Source organism: Hyla sarda, chromosome 8 (assembly GCF_029499605.1).
Source record: "Hyla sarda isolate aHylSar1 chromosome 8, aHylSar1.hap1, whole genome shotgun sequence".
Taxonomy (NCBI): Eukaryota; Metazoa; Chordata; class Amphibia; order Anura; family Hylidae; genus Hyla; species Hyla sarda.
In genome coordinates, this window is record NC_079196.1 from 173151038 (window position 1) to 173173470 (window position 22433).

Sequence of the window (22433 nt, forward strand, 5' to 3'; positions counted from 1 at the left end):
AATCGCATCCCGGCTGGAGGCGGTATCGCAGCGCACCCGGTCAGTGGATCTGACCGGGGCGCTGCGGGAGCGAGAGTGTAGCGAGCGCTCCGGGGAGGAGCGGGAACCCGGTGCGCTCGGCGTAACAGTAATATACACCGTAGTGTTGTGGTAAGAGATTCTGTATGACTAGTATTTTTTATGCATTTGAATCTCTAAACTCATCTAGTGAGTCCAGTGGGTGGTCTTAAATGGTGACTGTCTTGGTTTTCACACTCGTATATGAGTGAGGCCGCCCACTGGACTCCAAAACCCAGAATCAGCAGGGATTTTAATCAACAAGTTACAAGACATACTGAACCTTTTCCCATAAAACTATATATCAATCTGTTCATCGCATCCATCTCTATACCATAATGGCAGTAGATTAGGTAGTAAACGTAACAGGTTGCTTATAAGTGCACATACCTAATATAAAATAAGTAAAGTGTTGGTTGTACATATGTGCTGTCACTCCATTCATTCGGGAAAAACTGACCTTCATTGTTTGGATTGTGGGGGTCCTAGCGGCTGACCCTCACCAATCAGCTGTAATTACCTAGTGTATGCTGTGAAAGCTGGGTTATTTTTATTGATAAGATAAATGGTGACACTAGATAGTTGAATTAGATGATGTGAGCGGTTAGACTGTATACAGCACTACGAAGCAGGTCAGTGCTATGTAGGCCAGAAGAAATAAATAGTCCACGTCATACACCTCACCTTTTATTGAGTTCCCTGTTTTCATCCACTTCAAACTGAACAAGACGATCTTTTAATTTTTTGGCTCTGGCACAGAGATCTTCATTGAGACGCAAGGCATCCAAACAGAACATGGCAAGAGGGACAGTAACATGCATAGACGCAATTTCTCCCTGTAGCTGTGATAAGTTATTGATTTTCTGTGCATAACAAAACAACAGGTCTCAGTTAAATTGTTTTTACTGTACTACATCAGACACCGAATGTGAATCTGTCAGCACAATCATGATACCCTATCAGAGGCATTCAGTAGTAACAGACATCCAGATTTTGGTATGGAAATTATCTGAGCATATACTGGACATAGAAGGGACATAATGAAAAAGTAGGTTATACACATTAAGCATAGTGATGCATAACTAAATAATTTTTTTCTTTTTTTTAACACAAAATAAACGCACTACTGCAAGGAGTGTAACAAATATTGAAGGGGCTTATAGTAAACTTGTATATGGGGCTCCCCTTTACCATAATCATCTTCAGCAGGAAGTGAGTTAAAAAATGCAAAGTTCATGATCATTTTGGTCTCTATTCTGTGCTATATGCCTTTCCTAATGCACAGGGGTAATACTAACAGTGATGACGCAGTACCAGAATAATGCATACAGTGATATATGTAAGGAACACAATGATGTGACGGCAAACATGTGATGTACGCAGTGATGTCACCACATATAGATAATGACAGCAATGTACAGTTCTGGGTTACAGCTTAGTTCAACAAACAGTGATATCACAGTATAGAAACAAATATATTATTACAATGGAGGGATAAAGCATTTCATGGTGTCACTATGCAGGGTAATACGCCTAATCAGGTCACAATGCAGGGATAATGCACTTTGTGATGTCACATTGTAGAGATAATGCATGTAATGATGTCAAAATATAAAAATAATACGCTTAATGAGGTCACAATGCCGGGATAATGCACATAGGAATGTCACAGTTCACAAATAACACATATAATGTATGTTGCAGCATAGAAAAAATGACAGTAGTGATGGCACTATACAGGAAAAATGCACTTGTTGATATTACAATACAGGAATAATGCCATTTCCTTGATGATTTGCATTTTATTTTCCATGTTCCTCTTCCAAATTGCACCTTATCTCTGGTGGAGGATGGCCTACCTCAAACTGGCTAAATAATGATCAAATGTAATAATCTATCAAAAATGTATATTATTGTATTTGCTGTTGCATTTTTCCGTGTTTTGTGCAGTATAAGAAAACATGTGCCAGTGTCTGGAAACCATCATCAAGCAGTATTATAACACTCACAGTTGGTTTACTGTACCTCATATAGCTGTGATATTTTTTTTTTTTGTGGGACTCATATGGAATTAAGGTGGATTAAGGTAGAGGGTGATGGAGCTATAGCTTCAGGCCCCTACCCGAAAATAGGCCAAGCTGGACAAAAGAAATTGGACACATGCAGTCACACGGCAGTCTGACCATACCTCCCACAGCCATGTATTCAGCGGGACATTCACACTTTTAGGGTGATGCCTCGGTGTCCTGGAATGGCACCCTACAGTGTCTACAGTTAAATATAGCGATCGGTGGGAAGTCTGACAGGGCGAATAGTCATTGGCTCCTCACCATGTCAATTACTTTTTTGCTCCCTGGCTCCATTAAGCCAGTAGTCACAAGAGGCCAAACCCTTTCCCAGCTATTTGCCCAATGAGTGACGTCATCAGATGTCGTAGTGAAGAGGAAAGAAGAAAAGAGGTTGCGCTGAGGGAGGCTGCAGAAGGTATGCCAGATACGTTGGTCCCCTACCTGGGATCTAGTACCTACCTAATAAGCAGGATATCTACCACCTACCTAATATGGGACATATCTACTACCCACCTAATACTGAGGAAATATCTACTACCTACAGTACCTAAAATGGGGGTTATATACTTTCGACCTAATATGGGGGATATCTACCACCTACTCATATGGGGGATATCTACTACCTTCCTAATATGGTGACTATGTACTACCTTTCTGCTAGCAAATATGGGGGGGGGGGGGCTATCTTCTACCTACTTAGCTATTATGAGGACTACCTACCAAGCTAATAGGGGGGGGGGCTACCTACTTACTACATAGCTTAGATGATGTTTACATACAGGGGGCAGCTATCTGGGGGGGTTACCTACAGAAGGTAACTATGTCTGGGCAGCCCTACCAACTCAGGGCACCTATGTGATGGGGCATACTACCTAGAGGGACCTGTCTATCTACTGGAGTGAACTAACTACATAATGGGGCAACCTACAGACTGTTCCCTAACCCACTCATCTACCATCTCTACTAAGTGGGACACCAAGGGGACATCATTACAGTTTGTAGCACTATAGATCTTGGAAAAGTGCAGAGCCTAAAATGTTTTTTTCAGAAGGTTCTTCAATATTAGACTAATCGTAGCTGGAAGAATTCATGATGGTTTGAGGGAAAAAAAGGAAATTGAACGACTCCAATCAGAAAAAACATCACATGTGAGTCACCTAATGACTGCATTGTAATCACTTATATGGCCTGTTGTGGTAAAGATAGCAGTTTTCAGTCTGTCACCTGTGTATAGTAGGTCCTCCAAAACTCAGGTGACAAGCTCAGATTATTGCTGTTAAAGAGGTATTCACATTCTGCAAGGGCGGTTGAGGTTAGGGTGTGGCTTAGGGTGTGGTTATGGTTATGGCAGAGGGCATAGTTAGGGTGGGGCTTGTCCCTCCTTGCTGTCAGCAAAAATTGTGAGATTTGGTCTATTTGGACTATTTATTGAATGATTGGCCAAGAAGCGCTGCCCGGAGCAGGAAAACTCCAGTCCGCTCATGCCCCATGGTATCTCGTAGGAAACTAGACGGGGACTGTTCACTACTTCTTTTCCTTCCCAATCCCTTTTTTTTTGTGTGTGTGTGTGTGTGTTGCATGTCGGTTTGAGTGTGTGTAGAAAGGGTGAGAGGCTGGAAGTGCTGAGATATTGAATTTGAGATATTCTCTTTCATTCGATTAGATGTTCATGGCAAAATGGGTACTGGGTTACCCACATATGTTTTCCTGTTTATAACCTCCTGTTATGCTTTCCATGTTACCGTTTTGTGACATAAAATTTGTGTAAACCAATAAACAAAGCAAAAAAAAAAAAAAACTCCAGCCCCTTGATAGGCACATAAAATAGTGACTCACAAGCTATGTGCAAGAAACATGCAGACAGGCTGCATGCAGCAGAAGGAGCTCTGCCAATCTGCCAACCTGCTTGCAATAACGCTGGGGACCTGTGGTGAAAATATAAAAAGACTCAACAAAATCCTCAGCACCAGGCCCATGATGTTCTTAATCCGGCCCTGCCTGCAGACAGCATGTCCATGTTCCATAACAGGTCCATAGACAGATGCACTGATAGATAGATCACCTGAAAATCATTTACACAACTTACCATTCTGCTTCTCACTTTTATCCCATTATGTAATGAACAGTTTAATATAATCTACACTAAATCTTGATTCTACCATCCATTATAAAATACATTGATATCGGAAACAGAAACCTCTTAAACAAGCACGATTCCTTCACTTTTCGTTACCTTAGTGAAGGCCTGCAAAGAATGTTCTTCCTTAAGGAACGCCATAATATCTTGCTGAGCTTTCTTGTTCAAAAGATCACTGTATTTTTTATAAACATTTAGGTACCTAAGGGAAATGAAAACCAGAAAGCTTTAGAAACTGTTCAGTATTGCTGAAAAGTAATTTCCCATGAAATTTCCACCATCTACACAATTATATTATGAGATAAAGATGGAGACTCAGTGTATTACATGAGTTCCGCCAAAAAAATCAATACCTACACTGACCCAATCGGAAAATAAAGGCAGCATCATAATGTGTTAGAAAGTGTTAAAGATGTATGGTAGATATACAGACAGTTGTATAGATATAAAACATAGCACCTTGCAATGAAGTCTGCTTTTACAAACAGGAAAGAATGAGTCTTTCTAAAGCACTCACTAAATTCAGAAACTCAGCCACGTGGTAGAGACCACGTAAAGCTATATCGCAGAGTGCTGAGGGACTGTACTATAACATGCTCATCTGCGTAAATAACTGCAGAGCCCCGAACCTCAACTGGCATTAAAATAAGTAAAAAAAATAAAGTGCTCCCTGAAAGCTTCATCACCCTGGAAGCTTCATCACAGGGGTTACCATGACCTTTCCATGGTTCAGTCCTTTTCTATTCCAACAAGACTATCCCCCAGTGGACAAAGCAAGGTCCATAAAAGCATGGGTGAGAGTCTGGTGTGGAAAATCACAGCCTACACCTTTAGGATGTACTAAAACGGAGATTGTGAGCTAGGCCCTCTTGTCCAATCTCAGTGTCTGACCACTCTTCTGAATGAATAGACAGAAAATGTCCACAGACATGCTCCAAAATCTTATAAAAGGTCTTCCCAGAAGAATGGAAGCAGTTATAACTGCAACGAGGGGCTCCATATTAATGTCTATGAATTTAGAATAAAAGCTTCAGTAGTTATAATGTGTAAAGCAGTGTTCACCAACCAGGGTGCCAAGGCTGGCAAAAGCTGCCTGGGCATGCTGGGAGTTGTAATTTGGCCACAGCTGGAGAGACCCTGGTTGGGAAATAGTGGTGTAAAGTGTAGACATCCTAATACTTTTGTCCATATTTGATAGATAGATAGATAGAAGAGATAGACCACTAGACAGATAAATTGACAGACAGCTAGACCAGCCTAAGGCAAACAGCACGTACAAAATGAGGTGTAAAAGAAGGTATAGGTCAATTGTTAGGGGTCCAACACAATCGTTAGTCAATCAATGCAGCACTTCAGAAGTAGATCCAAAAGACTGTGATTTGTTCCATAGTACAGAAAAAAACGATAATATATTAGTAGCCTCAGACTGGCGTGAGGCTACTGAAATATCAATTTTGAATACACTATGGAATAAACCACCTTCTTTTGGATCTACTTCTGCAGTGCTGCACTGATCAACTGACTAGATAGATAAAGATAGATAGATAGATGGAGAGTTACTGCCACTTACTTTTGTGGTCCAACTATATTCAAGGTAAAAATCTCTCTGGTTTTGTTAATATACTCAGACACTAAGGATTCCTCTTGCTTTACAGAGCTCAAAGAAAGATTCTCTCCTTGAAGATCTGGAAAGAGCTCAACTTCAACCTGTAAGAGAAGATCACATCTTGATTTAAGTAAAGTAATGAAAAGGTTTGCAGGTCTCTTGATGTGTAGCATACCTTTTCATCATACAAAATTCACTGGTGATGTTAAGTGAAGGTAATAATGTACCTCCCAAACCACTATTACTAATGAATTCTATATAATATACAGTATTCTGATGGGAATAGAATGTGTCCAGGGAATAAGCTTCCTCTAGTAATTATATTACTATACTATAACATGCAGTGTCAGTAATAAATTAAGCCAAACCCCTATGGGTAGTGGAGAATAAAACTAAATAAAACACGACTGTAGACTACCTGCCCTGCATACTAAACTATGCTGGCACAGACCTGGTGTTTTGAAAGACTGGGAGATCCTGTCATTACTAAAAAAAAAAAAAAAAACTTATCTGCCAGGGAAAAACCTTTGCAAGCCATATTCCAGCAAAAGGTAGTATATGGTGTGCATTCTAGTGAATGACATACCCTGTGATACATGGACGGCTCCAGTTCACTAGAGAAGGGGCCACTCCTACAAAGCACCTCTACCCTCTGGCTCATAGCAAGGGCACATGAATGGCAGATGTTGTGACGAAACAACCCTTCTACATGTGGCACCTAGTAAATTCTATAATAATGCCATTTACCAGCGCAAATGTTAATACACTATTGCACAATGATCTTAAATTATAGTTAAAAAAGTTTATACATTTTTCATTTTGAACCCAAGGAATATCTGAAATCCTTCTAAGAAAGGATACAGAAAAGTGAATGGAGAATGCATGGATTAGAGGAACTAGAACTGAGAGGAGGATATTACTAGTATTCTGGTAGCATGTATGAATATTTCTGGGCTCATCACCTTCACCTTCTATATTGAGATTAAAGTACCTGGGAAATCACATGGGAACAATAACTTTGATTTTATTAGACCCTGTTTACATCTGTGTTGGGGACTCTCTGTAGCAGATTTGATCACATTTAGGGTGTGTTCACACGTACAGTATCCTGTGCAGATTTGAATGTAAACCTAATGACTGAGCACAACTTCTGATCTGCAGTTACAAATCCTGTGCATCAAATCTGCGCAGGATCCTGTATGTGTGAATAGACCATTAAATAGGACCTGTGACCGACCCCAAAAATTAGATTGCTTATCATTAAATAGATTAGGGTATCCTGATCACTCACCTATTAATATTTTTTTTATCTGCCCTCCAGTTTCTGAAATATAATAGTCTATAGTGTTTATAGTGTGTCTGACAATACCGGAAATCAGTGGGTGGGTGTGAACTTCAGGTGATGGGTGGGGTTATGCAGTCAGGGGTGTGTATTAGGCATTAGCATGTCAGCATGGGGCAGATCTGTCACTGCTTGAATTATGTTTTTCTGCTCCTATCAGAGAACAGGAAAACTTAAATACAAAGAAATATTGTGGAAATTTACCAAAATATTTGTAGAGGAAGAGTGGTACAATCAATGCCAGGCATTGCACAGGATAGAAAGGAGGCAGGGAAGCTTAGCAAGCAATCTGGTGGGCAACTGCACCACTCTTCCTCTACATAGGTTTTGGTACACCTCCGCTTTGATTATGTAGAGGTTTAATGGAAGAAGTAATAATCAGTCCATTAACTTGATCATCAACCTGTAGTTTTAAATATTTCTAAACTACAACTCTCACCATGATAGCCTTTACATTTTAGTTGTTCACAATATTTTTCATTCCCCCCCTCCATGACCACGGATTTCTCTTCATAACTTACTTTAGGAAGTCCTTCCGCATTTCTAATAATCTCAAGGAAGCAGCGTTTTATGAGGTTCCAACACTCCTCCAGAAGTGGCTCAAAAGCTATTTTTGGTTCCTCCACCTTCAGTTTGATTATAAGAATTTGTGGAGTGAAGAATTTCATTTCGTCGTACGTCTCTCCAAAATCATTGCCTTCCTGAAGAAGATACAATAGAAATGGTTAAAAAATAAATCAAATTAAAAAAAAGAGTAAAATAATCACCTATTGTTATGGATGGCAGGAGAGTTCCTGCCATGTCATCATCTGCTTTTTAATGTGTAGCTTATAGTCTTAGTACTTAAGGTGCTGCTTATAGTCTTAGTACTGTCATGTGTACTGTATCTGTTTATCTTGGATTCTGTTTCATGTTGTGCAGTTTAGTATCTGGTATTGGAAAGTTTCTCAGAGTTTTTGGCTTATTGAAGGGGTACTCCACTGGCCAGCCTTCCTGCTACGTTCGGAACATTTAGTTCTGAATGCTGTGCACGCGCTGCGGTGGTTGACCCCGTCGTGATGTCAAGCCATGCCCCCTCGATGTAAGTCAATAGGAGGGGGAGTGGCGGCCACCACGCACCCTCCCATAGATGTTTATTGAGGGTCGTGGCCTGACGTCATGAGGGGACGTGGCCGACCCCTGCAGTGCGCGCACAGCAATCGGAACTAAATGTTCCGAACGCAGCCAGAGGGCTGGCCAGTGGAGTACCCCTTTAAGTTCTTTGGCCCTGGTGCTCTCAGCATGTTCTCCTTTATTTAGTATTATGTAGACACACCAACAGCTCCCCTCCGCCACCTGCATCTGTGCACGGGCCTGATCAGCAGCGTCCCTGACCACGTGTATGCACAAGAAGGAAAAATGGTCCAGCCCAGGTTTGCAGATAAAAACTGTTTCTTTCTTTATTGGGTTGTGAACAGACAGAACAAAAGCCAACGCGTTTCGGACCTACTCCAGGTCCTTAGTCATGGCATGTACACACATTAAAAAAAAGTTACTTATATATAAAAACTATATGGTCATGTGATCAATCATCAACTAGAATGGAGAGAGCTCTACAAAAAATGTCATGGATCGATAGTATCCTACAAAAAGTGTTGTGGATCCAAAAAGGGAAGTCAAAGCTAGATGCAACAATGGATTATGTTAATCATGAAAGGCATATGAATGAAACAGACTCTTGTGTGGGATATATTTTACACATTTTAAGTTTCATGTATATTAGCATCCCAACGGTATCATTTAAGCACATCTCAGGAAATAAGAAAAGATTTTATAGAGGAATAAAAGGAAGAAGAATACCACATATATGTGCACTATTGTGGTATTCAACAGAAATCCTTTTTACGCGTGTGTGTGTACATGCACAGGAACACACTAATGTGTATGCAACCCGTGCATGCACTACCACACTATGCATTATTACCATAAACAAAAAGTATTGCCAAACACCAGTACACAGTATTCCTCAAGAATCCTAGCAGGATAGAATTAAATCCTGCCTCAGGTTCATACCTTGTGGCTGACGCGTGTCCAGCTGGAACATCGAGAAGGACTCCCGATTCAGGAGTGCCCTCCGATGATCCCCTCCTCTGGTATGTCTAAAAACCTTTTCTGTTCCTTCTATTTGCAAAGAATTTACATTGCCTCCGTGAGCATCCCTGAAGTGCTTCGACAAGGATGACACACTAAAACCGGTCCCTCTAGCATCCGAAATGTGTCTCCTGATCCGGCACTTCAGGGCATTCACAGTACAACCTACGTACTGAATATGACATACCACACAGGTTGCTGAATACACAACGTGTGTAGTATTGCAGTTGATATATGTTTTACTTCAAATGTCCTGTTGATACTGCATGATGAAAACGTGTTGGTGACCTGCATATGATTACATGTGACACACTGTTGTGTCCGCACTTCCAACTGCCCAGAAAATTTAACCATGTGGGTTTACTCTTACTTTTATTGGGGTCCACAAACAGACTCGGAGACAAACGGGAGCCCAAAGAGGGTCCCCGCTTTGCTACGGCCTGAAGGGAGCATACCTCAAAATTCCATCGGTTCGATTGGATTCCAACCTGCCATCCAATGTTCACTAGACATTTTATATTATTGCTTCTAACACTGATATGTTAATGTATGATTTTCCTGAAGGACTGCTGACTGGTCATTCTATCCTGCTCTTCCATAAAAAGCCACTCTTAAGACCTACTATTAAGATATTGGCGGAATAAAGTAATACTCCTACTCCTGGATCCGTGTCACAGTACCTATGTGTGGATTGCGCCTATACCCCCCCCCCCCCCCCCCACAATCTCCTGCATGGGGACAGAGCTTTGCCGCGGCTCTCCCGTGCAGGAGGCATGCCGGCCGCTGCGTGATGTCGCGGCCGACACGCCTCCTCCATGTATGTCTATGGGAGAGGCAGGGAGGCAGAGTTCGTGCCTCTCCCATAGAACTGTATGGGGAGGGAGCGTACTGTCGACCTCAGAGAGGTCGACACTATGCGCATTAGCTGCTCACATAGAGCGGCAATGCGGGGGCCTCGTTTGGGAGATCGAAGGGATAGGGGATAAGTTGTCTTTTGCTGCAGATGTCCTTTAAGATGAATTAACATTAATAGGTTTTGCGAAACTCCAGTTTCATCATGCCTTAGGGCACAAACCAGCACGCATATGACCCCCAAGATGGTACTAATGTGCACTAGCAGATACATATTTTTCTTGATAACTTCCTGCTCTATTTCAATGTTATCATAGGGACACTGCAGCAACCACTTCAGATTTCAAAAAATTTAAAAGGTACTCCGGAGGAAAAATGTTTTCAAATCAATTGGTGCCAGAAAATGATACAGATTTGTGAATTACCTCTATTTTAAAATCTTAACCATTCCATTACTTATCAGCTGCTGTATGCTCCAGAGGAAGTTGTGTAGTTCTTTCTAGTCTGACCACAGTGCTCTCTGCTGCCACCTCCGGCTCTGGACAGTTCCTGACAGGGACAGAGGTGGCAGCAGAGAGCCCTGTGGTCAGACTATAAAGAACTACACAACTTCCTATGTAGTATACAGCAGCTGATAAGTACTGGAAGGATGAAGATTATTAAATAGAAGTAATTTACAAAGCTGTATAACTTTCTTACACCACTTGAGTATCATTTTTTTTTACCCCTTTAAAAAAGAGATCTGATTGGCATGTCATGCACTCCTCCTAGGTGAATAAAAAGCTTCTGCTCCCTTTTGAGGCATGATGGGTCATAAAGGAATTGCTAAATATTGCATACAATCTGTAGCTGAAACATATTATCAGTCCAGAAAAGTAGATAATTGAAAAAAAAAATCATTTATTTTTGTTGCACTATACAGATTCTTTCACTTCTTATAGACAGAGACCTTTTTGTCCTCAATGTGTTGGAGCCAACATTGGCCACACGAATATAATTTTGATGTGTTTTTATTATGGACTCAAATATAATGGAATGCAGTGGAATTTCATGGATGGAATGGGTGTAGGGTGTCTGCAGGACTGGCTCCAGGAATTGTGGTTGATGCAAACAGCTTATTAGACAATCATTTGCTTTCATCCTGTTTAAAGCCATATGATAAGCCTCACACCTGAGTGATAAGAATGGAGGTGAGCTACAGTTCCTGTTACCTCCAATAATATAAGCCATAAAACCAGCCCCTGCGGTGTTGGATACAATGGACTGCAAATCATCATGTCAGCCCACCAAGGTGTGATTCTCAAGGAAACTTGGACATCTTCAACACAGTATGGGACAACAAAGAAGACCCCCCCCCCTCACTCAAGAAGACATCAAAAGGACAAGAACTGATTGCAATGCAAATAAACTGTAACTGTTCTGATTGGCCATGGAGATGTCTTGGGATGGGCAATGTATGGGTTATGTGTGTGGATGACTGCTATATATTGTTACTTATAGGATGATGAGATAGAGACAGCACTTCCTTCCCCCTTCCTTTTCACCTTCCCCTCTTCCTTGCACCCCTATCCCTTAATTAGTCAGGTTCCCCCTTTGTATTTATATGTATATGTGTAGCTTGTAATAAACCCCCATAAAGATCCAGTTGTCCTCAATCAATTAGTAAGGCACCCCAAAAACAAAGCAGTTTCTACACAATGTGAAACTGAATTTATATTAATTTTCTTCATTTTACTTTCAGTAAAATACAATACACCACACAGTCAGTCAATGAATGCAAGTTTTACAGAATGTTATCTGAACAGGGAATTAAAAGAAGCTTGACAAAACAACTACTGAGCCGTAGACTCAGTGCTCCTGGGGGGGGAGGCCGGAACACAGTGGTCGCCAGCTGAATGCAGAGCTGCCTACATGCCGATCTCGCTTATTGCTTACAACAAAATAACTAACTAACTGAAGCTCAAAAGGAAGCTTCCAATTAATATCCACTGTTATTGAATTTTGGCTATATAAGAGAAACCAAAAAAATGATATCTGTGACTCACCATCTCTTCACCATTGCTCAATTAAAGTAATATTTCTGTGTGTAGTCACAGCACCTAAAATATTTTTCACAGATTCAAAGGCGCTTTACAATTACATTCTCAAAAACATAAACATGACTGATGTGGCAGGAATGGTTTTTAGGGAGAAAAAGGGATGGGCAAACTTGGCAACTGTCTAGAACTTCACCCCCAAGGAGCAAGAGCAACATAAGAGAAGGTACAAAAAAAAAACATCCCACGCCACTGTGGTTAGCTCCGGTGGTCAGATAGAATTTGTTTTTGCGTCAAGCACTGTGCATCACTTACCAGGGATGCAGTATGGAAGAAAAAGAAAAGCCAGCAGAGGCAATGTGCAATGCCCTGGGTAATGTTCTGTTGGAGGTTGCCCTAATGTGATGCCCTGGTATTCATGTGGAGGTTATCTTGACAACTACCTAAACATTGTATATACCAAGCCCTCCTTTTCATGGCAGTAATATTCCTTGTCAGTGCCCACTTTCAACAGGATAATGCCCCAGCCATACTGCAACAATTGTTCAGAAATGTTTTGATGAACATGACTAAGAGCACAAGGTGTTGATGCAACCCTCAAATTCTATATTTCAGAGAACTTACATAGTAGAGGACTGCATTGGGATTGAGATCCTTCAAGTCCCTTGGTACATGTTGAAAACCTTGTGTGCACAGGCGATATTAAGTATGTTGCGCGCACTCACACAAATCCCATGCACTTGTGCACTGCAGAGCACTCAGCATACCCTGGCTCTCTGCTCTTCATATGTCCCAGAAAAAAAATGGCCGTGAAACTGAAATCACTTTCACTAAAATTCATCTCACCCGTCCTCCAGTATGTGGCGAAGCTCATTGGGAGGATTCGTACACTAGAGTAATGCTGTGTGCAGCCTCTAGTGTCTGACGCATGGCTATGCTCCAGCTGACTCCTCCCCCCGCAAGTGTATGTCATTGTGACAAGGTGACCAGTCAGTGACAGTGTTGCGCCCGTGCACCTTTTAGGTCCATCCTGAAGGTTAGGAGGACTTCCAACTTCAGTTAACTCAAGGAGCGGGTACACTACACAGCCACCTTAGGGCATGTATTGTACTGCATGACTCATCTACAGTAACTGAGAGTGCAGGCATGCCATTCAGGAACATAGAAAAGCTAGGTGAGAATGTCTCACTTTGCTTTCCCAGGCTCCTCAATGGCATATCTGCTTAGAAGAGAAACAACATAGCCATCATTATTAGCACAGAATGTTTGCAGGAGTGGGGAGGATTGGACACACATGTTGCGAGAGCGAGCGCAAGTGGGCAGTAATGGTCATAAATTCATTGGGAGCAGATGGGAGGATTAAAAAAACAGTCCCATGCAGGGTAATTTTAATAAAGCAGAAATAAATGAAGTAGTTACGGTATTTCCTACAAAATTTTTTTCCACCTGAGCCGAGTGGCTGCTATACCTACAGTTATTTCCATGGGTTGGACAAAGGGAATTGTTATGATTTATAAGGTATGGTATTGTATGATATATTGTAAATGCTGATTTATAAGGAATTGATGACATTTGCTGAATTTCACTTTAATTTCAACTTGTATTAAAATAATATGCATGGCAAACTTCAGGGGTGCTCTCCCAGACCTACGAGTAGTTGTATTGTAAATGGCCTATCAGACCTCTGTAAAAGAAATAGCATCTATCTGCCTGGGCTCTGTCATCTGAGCTCATCTCCGTGAATGCAGTTCTCCAAAACTAATTTTAGGGATCACTGAACACTCCGTGAACTGGATCTTCAGCAGATATATTGTTAACAGACAACAGTGGACATAAGAGTTCTGTTCTTTATTTGGGTAAGAACCACAAATCTACTGGCAAAAAAGATTAGCAAACAATCAGAGCGGCTGCAAAAGCCTGAATCTGAAGTGGAAATGTGTATGCAGATGAACCAACACCAAAGTGTCTAACCTGGATAGGATATAAACTTCAAATTCTCCTCACTGCTTCACTTTTCTTTTATTCACAGTAATGGGAAGGTTGAGAAGACTACATCAGGGTTATCTAATATAGTCCTTAGTGAAGTAGACGGCACATAGGTTACTGATGCTATTTATACTGTGTTTAAACAGGTGGCATAGGGCGAAGTAGTTATTGTGCTCGACCACAATCCTTTTTAATACAACTAAATCTAATAACTTAAAAGGGGTACTCCGAACACTAGAGCCGGCGCCGGGAGCTCGTGACATCATAGCCCCGCCCCCTCATGATGTCACACGACACCCCCTCAATGCAAGTCTATGGGAGGGGGGACTTGCATTGAGGGGGCGGGGTGTGAACTGATGAGTGGGCGGGGCTATGACGTCAAAGGTTTGTTCCAAACGCCGAGCAGTGGAGTACCCGTTTAAATCTAATAATGTGTCAAGTTAAAGGAGTAGTCCAGTGGTGAACAACTTATCCCCTATCCTAAGGATAGGGGATAAGTTGCAGATCGTAGAGGGTCCGACTGCTGGGGCCCCTCGTAATCTCCTGTACAGGGCCCCAACAGCCCGCGGGAAGGGGGCGTGTCGACCTCAGCACGAAGCGGCGGCCGACAAGCCCCCACAATACAACTCTATGGCAGAGCCGGAGCGCTGCCTTAGGCAATCTCCGGCTCTGCCATAGCGATGTATTGAGGGGGCGTGTCGGCCGCCGCTTCATGCGGTGGTCGACACCCGCTATCTGGCCGGAGAGCCGGGACCCCGTACAGAGAGATCGCTTAGGGCCCCAGTGGTCGAACCCCCTGCGATCTCAAACTTATCCCCTATCCTTAGGATAGAGGATAAGTTTTTCACCACTGGACTACCTCTTCAAGCATGTTAAAATTATGAGTTTCTAAGCAATGTGTGCACTCACAGTTGCTTTTCCATATACTTTAATATAACACTCTGTTGAGGGCCTAAATGGCAGGATCCGTCCACAAGACTGGGGAAAAAAATGCAGCAAACACTATATATATATATATATATATATTTTTTTTTTTTGTCCAGTCAACTCCTGTCAAATGACGGACACCATGATGGAAACACGTTGGACTTCACTGACCATTGATTAACAGGAAAAAAAAAAACAACAGATATTCCAATGCACACTCCTAGAGGAAGCAGAGCAAAACGCGCCGGAGTGTGAGGTGGGGAAACATCCCAAGGCAACATCATCCTAATACAGATGGTTGGTATCACCTTGATATATTTTGTGTGGCCAGTTTGCCCAGTATACAATGTGATCTGTGTATTGGGGACAAGGTATTGTGTTTAGCTATTATGCTATTTACTTGCACATATACTATTACTAATCACAGTACATGTGAATTAGTACCCAACATATAGTGTGGCCCTTATATATTTTTGGGAGTGAATTGAATTTAGTTGTGGACTGTTTATACATACCTCATTATCAATTGCAGTGCACTTTAATCAGGTTTGTGGTATAATATACCAGTTCTTATATGTATGGGCACAGGTCACTTTATTCCTATTGTTTACAATTAATTCTGCCGGTTTGTATTATGTGTACATTTGTGTAATCTCTATTATCAATGTATTACATGTTATTCTGGATGTTCCCCCATCAAGTGATTTTAATGTGTCTTATGTGTACATGTTTTTAAATGGGAGGGCAGGATTCACCAATCATGTAGTTCATTGATATGTATTCACACTAAATATTATGATTTGATTATAGACACATTTTTGTGTATTATTCATACATAGATGGGCAAGTTTTTTGTAGGTTTACCATATGTGAATATAGCCTTAGAAAAGGTGTTCAAATCATAGTCAACCCATCCAAATATTCTTAGCTGAACAGAGTTCTTGGTTGTGGCTTGGCCACCTCAGGACATCATTAAAAATACATTTCCAAGTAATAATTATTTTGCAGATTGCAGCAGGTTTCCCTATAGATGTAGTTTGCTTGAGTTACTCTATCATTTATATAGTCCAGGCCACACACTACTCACATGTTACTCAAAACAAGGTGCTATCAGGGATTGCCCAATAATACTTCTAACCCTATCCTGATGCACCATTACTCCCTTCCTCATACCCACTACACAACCCACCTCCACAATCTGTTCTTTTCCCTCCATGACCTGTATACTCAATTCTCTTCACCTTAAAAATGCCATCTGATTCTACCAGGATGACTTCTGTAAGCCAACAAAACAATGTTTTCCCACATACTGACTTGAAGGGGCATTGATTCAAAATACCACTGGTCCTCATTACCTCTATCATGGATGTTAGTACTAAGCTCTGTTCTATCTATAGATTTTCTATAGATTCCCTATCTCATACAATGAAGTCCTATTGCTAAAATAACTCATCATGTTATGATTGGTGGGGATCCAAATGCATGTTAGAACGAAGGGGTGTAGCGCCGGTGTAGTACCGCATCTCTCAAATATTATTGATATTCCCATTTAAGTTTTATGTTGAAAATGTTTAGATGAAAATAGTATTTCATGGTCAATAATGATAACGTCACCCAATTATACCTATAACTCTAAGTGCTTTTAGAGCTCACTAGATTGTGGAAATAACACACTAGTTCTTGAAGTGCCTTTCAAGAATTATCCATATAATGAATGCTTAAAATACTTCACTTCTATCATTACCATAAAGTCATCATACACTTTATAGCTAACAGGTATTTTCTCCACAATCTGGACTGAAGCATCAAGGTGAATCCATATTATATATCGACTTAAGGCACAAGATGTAACTTTATTAGTTCTAAAAAGTCAGGAATAAAGGAAAAAGCTGCAATTATCCTGAAGTAAAATATAAATATCCATTACCATAGTAGGGAAAGTACCGTAGTTTCTTATACCTAAAGGATGCAATTATTAGCATCACATGCTCCAATCTATCAGTGCTTGAGCAGTCAGGCTAATAACCCAAGGATATTCTATATTATATTCTTAGGTTTATTATAAACCCATACGGCTGCAGAAAAAGTTAAGACAATCTGTGAAGTGCAAAATGAAGAGTAGGTGACCTTGTATCTTGTAGTAACATATAACATTAATAGTGTAGCTGAATGAGCACCGTTCCCATTTGCTTCTCTGCGGTGCTTTAAACATCCAGGAACACTATGCATCCTCATAATTACCTTGTGTATAGTAAAAAAAGCCAGCAAGTCTTGCAGAGAATTGATGACCATCTTGCGCAGCTGCAGGGACATCAGAGAGGAGGCACAAGCAAAAAACTCCTGAACCTGAATGGTAGAGTCGTTCTCATTCTGGGGGATTAAATGAATCCACTTATCCTTCTCAGATTTAAAAAGGGAAGCACAATATGGTATCCATCTGCAATAACAGAAAACTCAGATCAGAAAGGAAAAATCATATCAATTAAAATGACCACATACTGTACCAAACATGCTCCCAGCCATCGTTTTACAATGCATTGCCTTTGTCTTTTAAATGGCTGAATAGGTGTCATGTGGTGGTATGAGTTATTCGAAAAATGGGTACTCCCAGCTAGCCTGCACTACTACACCTAGTAATAAATTGTAACAATTGGATAGAAACATTTGGAAGCTTTGAAATCTTTGCCTGTCTGTGGACACCATTAGGTGCCTCTCTCTGCACATAGATTTACAACACAGCTCTTTAAGACTCCATTTGATTTTACTTTGCCGTCTTCTTTTTTGTTTAGTCTTGTACTCGAAAAACAATTTTCAATAAAAATTACAGTAAAAAAAAAAGATTTACAACACAGCTAGCATCTGCAAAAACCCGTATACAGTAAGCTTCACCTAGCGGTGACTGCAGGCAAACACTATGACTGTGTAATAGGAAGCCTTTCTGCACTAGCCACCGCTCACCATGGTCCACATAAGCTTTACTGCATGTGCTCTGCCTTAATAGTAGGTACACAACTGGCTAACTCCACTGTACAGAATAAATTATTGATGGTTGAAAGACTGAACAGCACATACCTTTTACAAACACCAGATACCCCAAAACTTGCAATTCTCTTATTAGTCTTTAAAACTAATTATTCTAACAATTAAATCATACGTTGGGTAACAATAATAATTGCTAAGTCAGTCCACTATAGAAAACTGTTTCAAGCTAGGGTGTCCCATGGGTTCAGGGTGCCAGGATGTGGGCACCAACAAGCCACTCGTTGTTGGCTAGAGTATTTAGATACAGGGCTAAAGCTGAAGCTTTGTTGGTGAAGGAAAACCTAGAGACAATTCTGTTGCCCGAAGTCTGTGAGTGTGACTGAGAGAACAGTGCAAAATAAATGTCATTCCCTGTATTTGATTTTACATTGATGTATATGGTGCTTTCCAAATCAATTGCCCTTTCATTACTAGTTGTGTTATTAACACTGAGTCACTATTAACAATGTGTCACTTATACTGTGCATTACATAGGCTATAATCAGTAAAATAACACTGTAGTGGAGAGAGTTACACTCGCCATTGGCAGCAGGATCAAAGATTAGAATAATAAATGGCTGTCGCAGCCGTGTTGTATGTAATTGCAGGCTAATAACTGTCATTAGCAGTATACATTACATATATAAACTATCATTGCAGCCTACACTCGGCCACACTGAACTTACTTATTACGCAATGTGTTATGAGCTTCTAGGCAATGCTTCTGAACCAGGTCTTCAAATTCAGCAGGAAGCAGCGGTAAGCTGCCAGACAGCATGTCTTTCGTACGCACAAACCTCAGATCGCTAAACCTACAATGTAATACAAAGACACACAGGAGGAATGGTTTTATATATTGCATAAAAGGATTTGATATACAAGGTTATAGGTCATTTACTAAATCTCAGATACAACATCTTTAATGTCACTTCAAAGATATTAACCTCACATAAACCATAAAAACACAGGAACACACTTATAGAAGTCGCCATTATGCTGACAATAGATATATGTGAGCTAACTAAATGCACTACATCTGCCAAAAAGTCACTAAAGTCGTTCTTATCCTGCACTCTCAAATCAACCCCGCCGTAATAATTTGATCTCCCATAAATCAGCTGTATAATTATACACTGCAGTACAATATCGTGTCCACTCAGGAGAATGAATGACCGTGTTCTACAACAGTCTGGTCTGGTTAATAATCCCCAGTCAGATTTCAAGGCTAATCTTTGACTTGCAGGGATGTTACCAATAGGTGGCTCCAGAGAGTAAGCTCCCTCCTTCTGAGAGTGTTACTTCACATATTTATTTCCCAGTGGAGCATTGCTTGTAAGACTTCACATTAGGGATCGACCGATATCGTTTTTTTAGGGCCGATACCGATAATCGGTGGAGGTTAGGGCCGATAGCCTATAACTTATACCGATATTCCGGTATAAGTTATCGGCTATTTATCCCCCCGCCATAGACCCCTGCCGCCACCCGCTTCTCTCCCCCTGCCTGTCCTTGGGTCCTGAAACCTATCACCGCCACCGCCCCCGACCCGCCGCTCCGCACCGCGACCGCCCCCCACCCCCAACTCGCCTCACCGCGACCACCCCCAACCCGCCGCACCGCCCCGGCCCCATTGCCTCCCCTATCCCCGGTTTTATAATTACCTGTTCCCGAGGTCCACTCTACATCTGGCTCCATACGCGTCCTCCTGAACTGTCACTGTGCGCAATGACGGTGATGTCACGTCGCGCACGTCCCGTCACTGCGCACAGCGTAACGCAGGACACAGCAGGAGCAAGAAGAAGCGTGGGCCCCGGGAACAGGTAATAATAAAACCGGGGATGGGGGAGGCAATGGGGCGGGGGCGGTGCGGTGGGGGGTGCGACGCGGTGCGGGGGCGGTCGCGGTGCAGGGGGCGGGGCATTATCGGCTTATCGGCAAGGTAATTGCCGATACCGATAATGCCCAAAATCGTGATTATCGGCCGATAATATCAGCCATACCGATAATCGGTTGATCCCTACTTCACATACCTTTTGTCACTTTCCTGATGGAGAAACTTTGCCTTGTTATTCAAATGCAATGTATAGTCACTCATAGTTCAATCTTTATAATGTCTACATGGATATAGATTATGGTGATGGAAATAAAAATTTATTTGCATGTTTTTGTTACATTAACCCTTCAGAGTGGTGACACAGTGATTTTAGCGCTCTCACTGTTGTTATTCAGCCCCTGAGAATCCCCTCCATGGTTCACATTTATTTCTCATTCTCTTTGTTTCAGGTAACCAGAGCCAATTGTGAGTAGTACACACAACGGCACTTCCTTCCCACACTTGTCTAGCCAATCACAGCATCTATTCCTTACTGCTGTGCCATGACATAGTGCTAGTGAAAAACTGCACTGAACAGGCTGGGGATGTTTTACAGTACACTTCTAAAGATGGTATGTGGGAGGACAAGGAGTAACTGATGCACTGGCAACGTGCTATGTGAGCAGAGAAAAACAGCAAGAGGGGTTACAATAAGCTGCTGCTGGTGAGAAGAGAGGGAAACTTTTCAGGGACAATGAGAATACTCTAGAAGATAGACACATGTTCACAGACTGCAGGTACACAGCACAGACTCTCTCTTTCCCTCTCTCCTATGCAAAGTACTAGCTAAGCCCAGTCCCTATTTCCTGTGTTCCTTACTGGTCTCTAGACTTCAGGGAAGTGAGACCCCGAGTGTACAAGGCTTTTTTTTCTAGGATAAGAAGTAATTTTTGGTAAATTAAGTTATTTATAAATATTTAAGGAATCACATATGCTATTACAAGGAGGGAAGTTATTTGAAATAGCAGTGACCATTTAAGTTACTGTATAAGAACACTGCAATACACAGATCTGGCTGAAAACAGCTAGCATTCTTATTTTGAACATAATAAACTTAATATTGGAGCAGAAGTACAGATGCAGGAGAGCACATAGGTGTCTCATTCAGGTGCTCTCCTAGTTACAGAACTGTCATATGTATAACACAGGGTATTAGGTTCTATCTGATCACATGGCTGTGCAGGGAACTACAGCCCAATGTATTCACTTGTATGAAGCTGTGATGCAGTTCCCTGCACAGTTAGTGGCTAGGCTTCACTGTGCAAGGAATGACTGTGGAGGGGGCCTTACCATTGAATCTGCATGTAACTGTACTGCAGTACCCATATACTCATATTAACCCTTTTTTTTATACGGGGGGCATACAGAGGTTTGCCACGTGGCATGCTCCATCAGATACCATGTTATGGAGGAATTCTGAGGATCACCTTCATAAGGTATTGTAAATAGCACCGTACAATCATAAACAGCCCCATAAAACTTCACAGAATGAAGCCACAGGGACTTACAAGCAGAGCCATTTGGTTGGAGCCCAATTTATGTGTCAATGCCCATTTCTTGGTTTAGCACAGGACAGCCTTTTCCTAAGCAGCATATCAAGCAGCTTCATAATAAACAATGGTATTGCTTACTCAGTAATCCAGAGGTCTTGCAAAGACAACATCATAGGGTTTATTGTGAAAAGGTGATCCTCATTCCACTTATGTGCGTCACTGTAAGAAGAGTGCCAAGGAACTGGGGCACGAATTACCCGATGAGAAAAAGAACGAGGAATGCTGCCAACAAACAGTCTGTCTCTCTCTTCTGGATCCTTTAGGATGTAATCAACTAGGAAATAGAAAAAAATCATTATTCTCATTACTGCACAAATGGCATATTAATGTGACAGAAAGCTACTTGATAGGGCATCAAAGCCAATGGTTTATTTGTAGATAAAACAGAGATTAAATGTTGTCTGGAAATACATACATTATATGAACAAGAAACCACCCAAATTAATTCAAATATCGTCGAGAAAGATATTAAATAGAGCTGGAAGTCCAAACAACTATGTAATGTACAATTGCACCAACACAACCCATCCCTAAGTCGGCTCTGGTTAAAGATTAAAAGGGGTTAGGAAAACTAACAATATGTATACCAATAAGCGCACTAGGTGCGCACACATGTAACCCCAAGTATAGTGTATAAAAATCAATCAATATATTATTACATGGATGCAATACACACAAGGGAAGAATAAAAATGACATAAATAGAATATATAAAAAGAGATAAAAATGTATGTGTATGATTGAGATAAAAACATAAATTAATCAAATGGAGACAGGAGGGGAGTCCAAAAGTTAGTGCCCATAAAAAGAAGAATAAATAGGGTAAATATATCAATATAGGACCA

The 22433-nt window shown here is 41.3% G+C and overlaps 1 protein-coding gene across 3 annotated transcripts in view; it reads right to left on the minus strand.

The window, feature by feature from the left end:
• DNAH3 (dynein axonemal heavy chain 3) overlaps positions 1–22433 on the minus strand; it is a 536740-nt gene that overhangs the window by 366416 nt on the left and 147891 nt on the right. For all 3 annotated transcript variants that reach the window (XM_056535450.1, XM_056535451.1, XM_056535449.1), the window contains exons 7-13: positions 21668–21863; positions 18850–18975; positions 17384–17579; positions 7733–7912; positions 5834–5970; positions 4360–4465; positions 742–920 (exon numbers count right to left, since the gene is read on the minus strand). In XM_056535450.1, coding sequence (XP_056391425.1) covers positions 742–920; positions 4360–4465; positions 5834–5970; positions 7733–7912; positions 17384–17579; positions 18850–18975; positions 21668–21863 — 1120 coding nt within the window. The remainder of the gene's footprint in view (positions 1–741; positions 921–4359; positions 4466–5833; positions 5971–7732; positions 7913–17383; positions 17580–18849; positions 18976–21667; positions 21864–22433) is intronic.